This window comes from Diaphorina citri, unplaced genomic scaffold (genome assembly GCF_000475195.1).
Source record: "Diaphorina citri unplaced genomic scaffold, Diaci psyllid genome assembly version 1.1 scaffold25, whole genome shotgun sequence".
Taxonomy (NCBI): Eukaryota; Metazoa; Arthropoda; class Insecta; order Hemiptera; family Psyllidae; genus Diaphorina; species Diaphorina citri.
The window spans coordinates 351737-354377 of record NW_007377463.1 but is presented as its reverse complement, the minus strand read 5'-3'; the positions used below and the strand labels follow the sequence as shown (position 1 = coordinate 354377).

Sequence of the window (2641 nt, the reverse complement as noted above, 5' to 3'; positions counted from 1 at the left end):
CCCCCCCCTTGCTTTTTCCTCCCTCTCCCCCCCCCTCTCTCTCTCTTCCTCCTGCTCTCTCTCCCTCCCTCCCCTCTCTCCTTCCCTCCCTCTATCTTTTTCCTTTCTTTTCTCTCTCCCATTTCCTCTCTCTTTCTCCTTCAAGTCTATGAAATAAATTACGTTAATTACGTATGTACTGTTTACTTATTGGGGGAAGCCAGGGGCAAAATGACCTAGTAGTCAAATAACCCGACATTTTCAGACAATAACTTATGGGGGGGGGTAAAGGGACTTTTCAGTCCTATCCCAACAGGATAAACATTAGGGATAAAGGGAGTTTTCAGTCCCATCCCAATAGGATAAAGAAGGTTTACTTTGTGTTTGCAGAGAGCCAGTGCTGAGTAGGGTGAATTGGGCCAACGAGTCCGTGGTGGCAGCTTGGGTAAACAGAGTCCAGAACCGAGCCCGCATCACCAGATGTAGCATCAATGAGGGTACCTGCGATGTGGTAAGTACTCGCCGGGTAATCGGAAGGTCGCGGATTCGCATTATTAGAGGGCACATTCTTTTAAGGTGTGTCCAAACATAGTCGATTCACGAGGTGACTCTATGTTGTCGACGGAGTGTGGACGGTTCAGTCGATGTCGTGGACACACTTTTACATCCATGCCTGTCCAAGGACGGAAAAGTTTGGTTAGAAAATTTTCGCCCTGGCCGGAATTTGAACCCAGCACCTCCGGGTTGAGAGTCAGTGCTCTTGACCACTCTGCCACAGATGTGGGCTTAAGGTAGAGACACACTATTATCACGTCACGTGAAGTCATCGTTCAGGACAACCACCCTACCATCACATGACGTGATAGTAGTATGGCTGTCCTGAACGAAATTACCTACAATATTATGGGAACACTTTGAACTACATCTTCTTGACTTCACGTGACGTGATGGTAGTGTGTTTCTACCTTTATTAATATTACTCATCTCTCCCCCAGGTATTCTCGCGTGATTTAGACCGGGGCTGGTTCGAACCGTTCGACCATCTCCGCTTCTCTTCGGACGGAAAGAAAATGCTCCTCATCCTGTCTCACAATCAAGAGTCCGATGGTTCGACCCCCGTGGATAGTTGGGATCATTTGACCTTTATAGACCTGGATGATCAGGCAGGAATCAAGGACAAGGTTCCAGTGCCGCTCACCAGGGGCAGGTTTACCGTGACTGAAATACTGGCCTGGGATGAGAGGGAGAATAATGTGTGAGTAACATATTGGCGAACTTTGACTAGAATTAAAAGGGAATTTTAAGCCGCTCCTCATCCTGTCTCACAATCAAGAGTCCGATGGTTCGACCCCCGTGGATAGTTGGGATCATTTGACGTTCATAGACCTGGATGACCAGGCAGGAATCAAGGATAAGGTTCCAGTGCCGCTCACCAGGGGCAGGTTTACCGTGACTGAAATACTGGCCTGGGATGAGAAGGAGAATAATGTGTGAGTAACATATTGGCGAACTTTGACTAGAATTAAAAGGGAATTTTAAGCCTCCGTGACTGAAATACTGGCCTGGGATGAGAAGGAGAATAATGTGTGAGTAACATATTGGCGAACTTTGACTAGAATTAAAAGGGAATTGCTTCAGCTTGAACTAAAAATGGTCATGTTAGGCTAGCTACTCACCATCAGGTAAACCTGACAGGTACACCTGATCAGGTCCGCCTGTCAAGTCTACCTAATAGTGTGTGTGCTCATCACTTATCAGGTAGACCTGACAGGCAGACCTGATTAGGTGTACCTGTCAGGTTTACCTAATAGTGAGTGGATGGCTTTAAGCTATCACGTCATCACAAATATCGTTTCTCACTTAATACACTTCGATAAATATTATGACGACTGGGACTCGAACCGTGAACCTCCAGATCCGATATCCGCAGAAATAACCACCTACCTCGGTGGTCCATTGGGCCAACGAGTCCGTGGTGGCAGCTTGGGTAAACAGAGTCCAGAACCGAGCCCGCATCACCAGATGTAGCATCAATGAGGGTACATGCGATGTGGTAAGTACTCGCCGTGTAATCGTGAGGTTGGGGGTTCCCAATATTTCAAGGCACATTCTTCCTGCCACTGTCCAAACATAGTCGACCGGTCGTCTATCGACGAGGTGAATATATGTTGTCGAGGCAGTGTGAACGGTTCATTCGACATCGATCCTATGTCGATCTACAGCCGGTCGACTTTGTGTGGACACACTTTTTCATCCATGCCTGTTTGCCTGTCCAAGAACGATCTATGTTCTGTCCTGTATAGGTCCTGGTATTCCAGAGATTATGCTCTTTGATAAGGTAAAGTATTAGCTGTTAAGTGAACTGTAAGGCAAAAAACAGAGTGGAGCGGAGAGCATAGCACATAGAGCAGGCTTGTCCAACCCGCGGCCCGCGAGCTCATTTTTGCGGCCCGCGAAGGCCCGCCTAAAAAAATGAACGAAAATGAGAAATAACAGTAAATATACTAAATAAAATAATTATTGCATGAAAATTTTCAAATTTATAAATCGCACTAATGTCAACATGTGGTAAGTTTTCATAATAAAATTATATTATAATTACATTACACCAGGCCATCCCCCCCCCCCCGGAATTGAGTTTTTGCGGGCCGCCCAACCTCTC

General features: G+C 46.5%; 1 protein-coding gene across 1 annotated transcript in view; it reads left to right on the top strand.

The window, feature by feature from the left end:
- Positions 1 to 2641, top strand: part of LOC103510141 (venom dipeptidyl peptidase 4-like) — a 78637-nt gene that overhangs the window by 68900 nt on the left and 7096 nt on the right. The window contains 3 exon segments of the mRNA XM_026824102.1: positions 374 to 490; positions 975 to 1208; positions 1285 to 1469. Of these exon segments, the coding sequence (XP_026679903.1) occupies positions 374 to 490; positions 975 to 1208; positions 1285 to 1469 (536 nt within the window).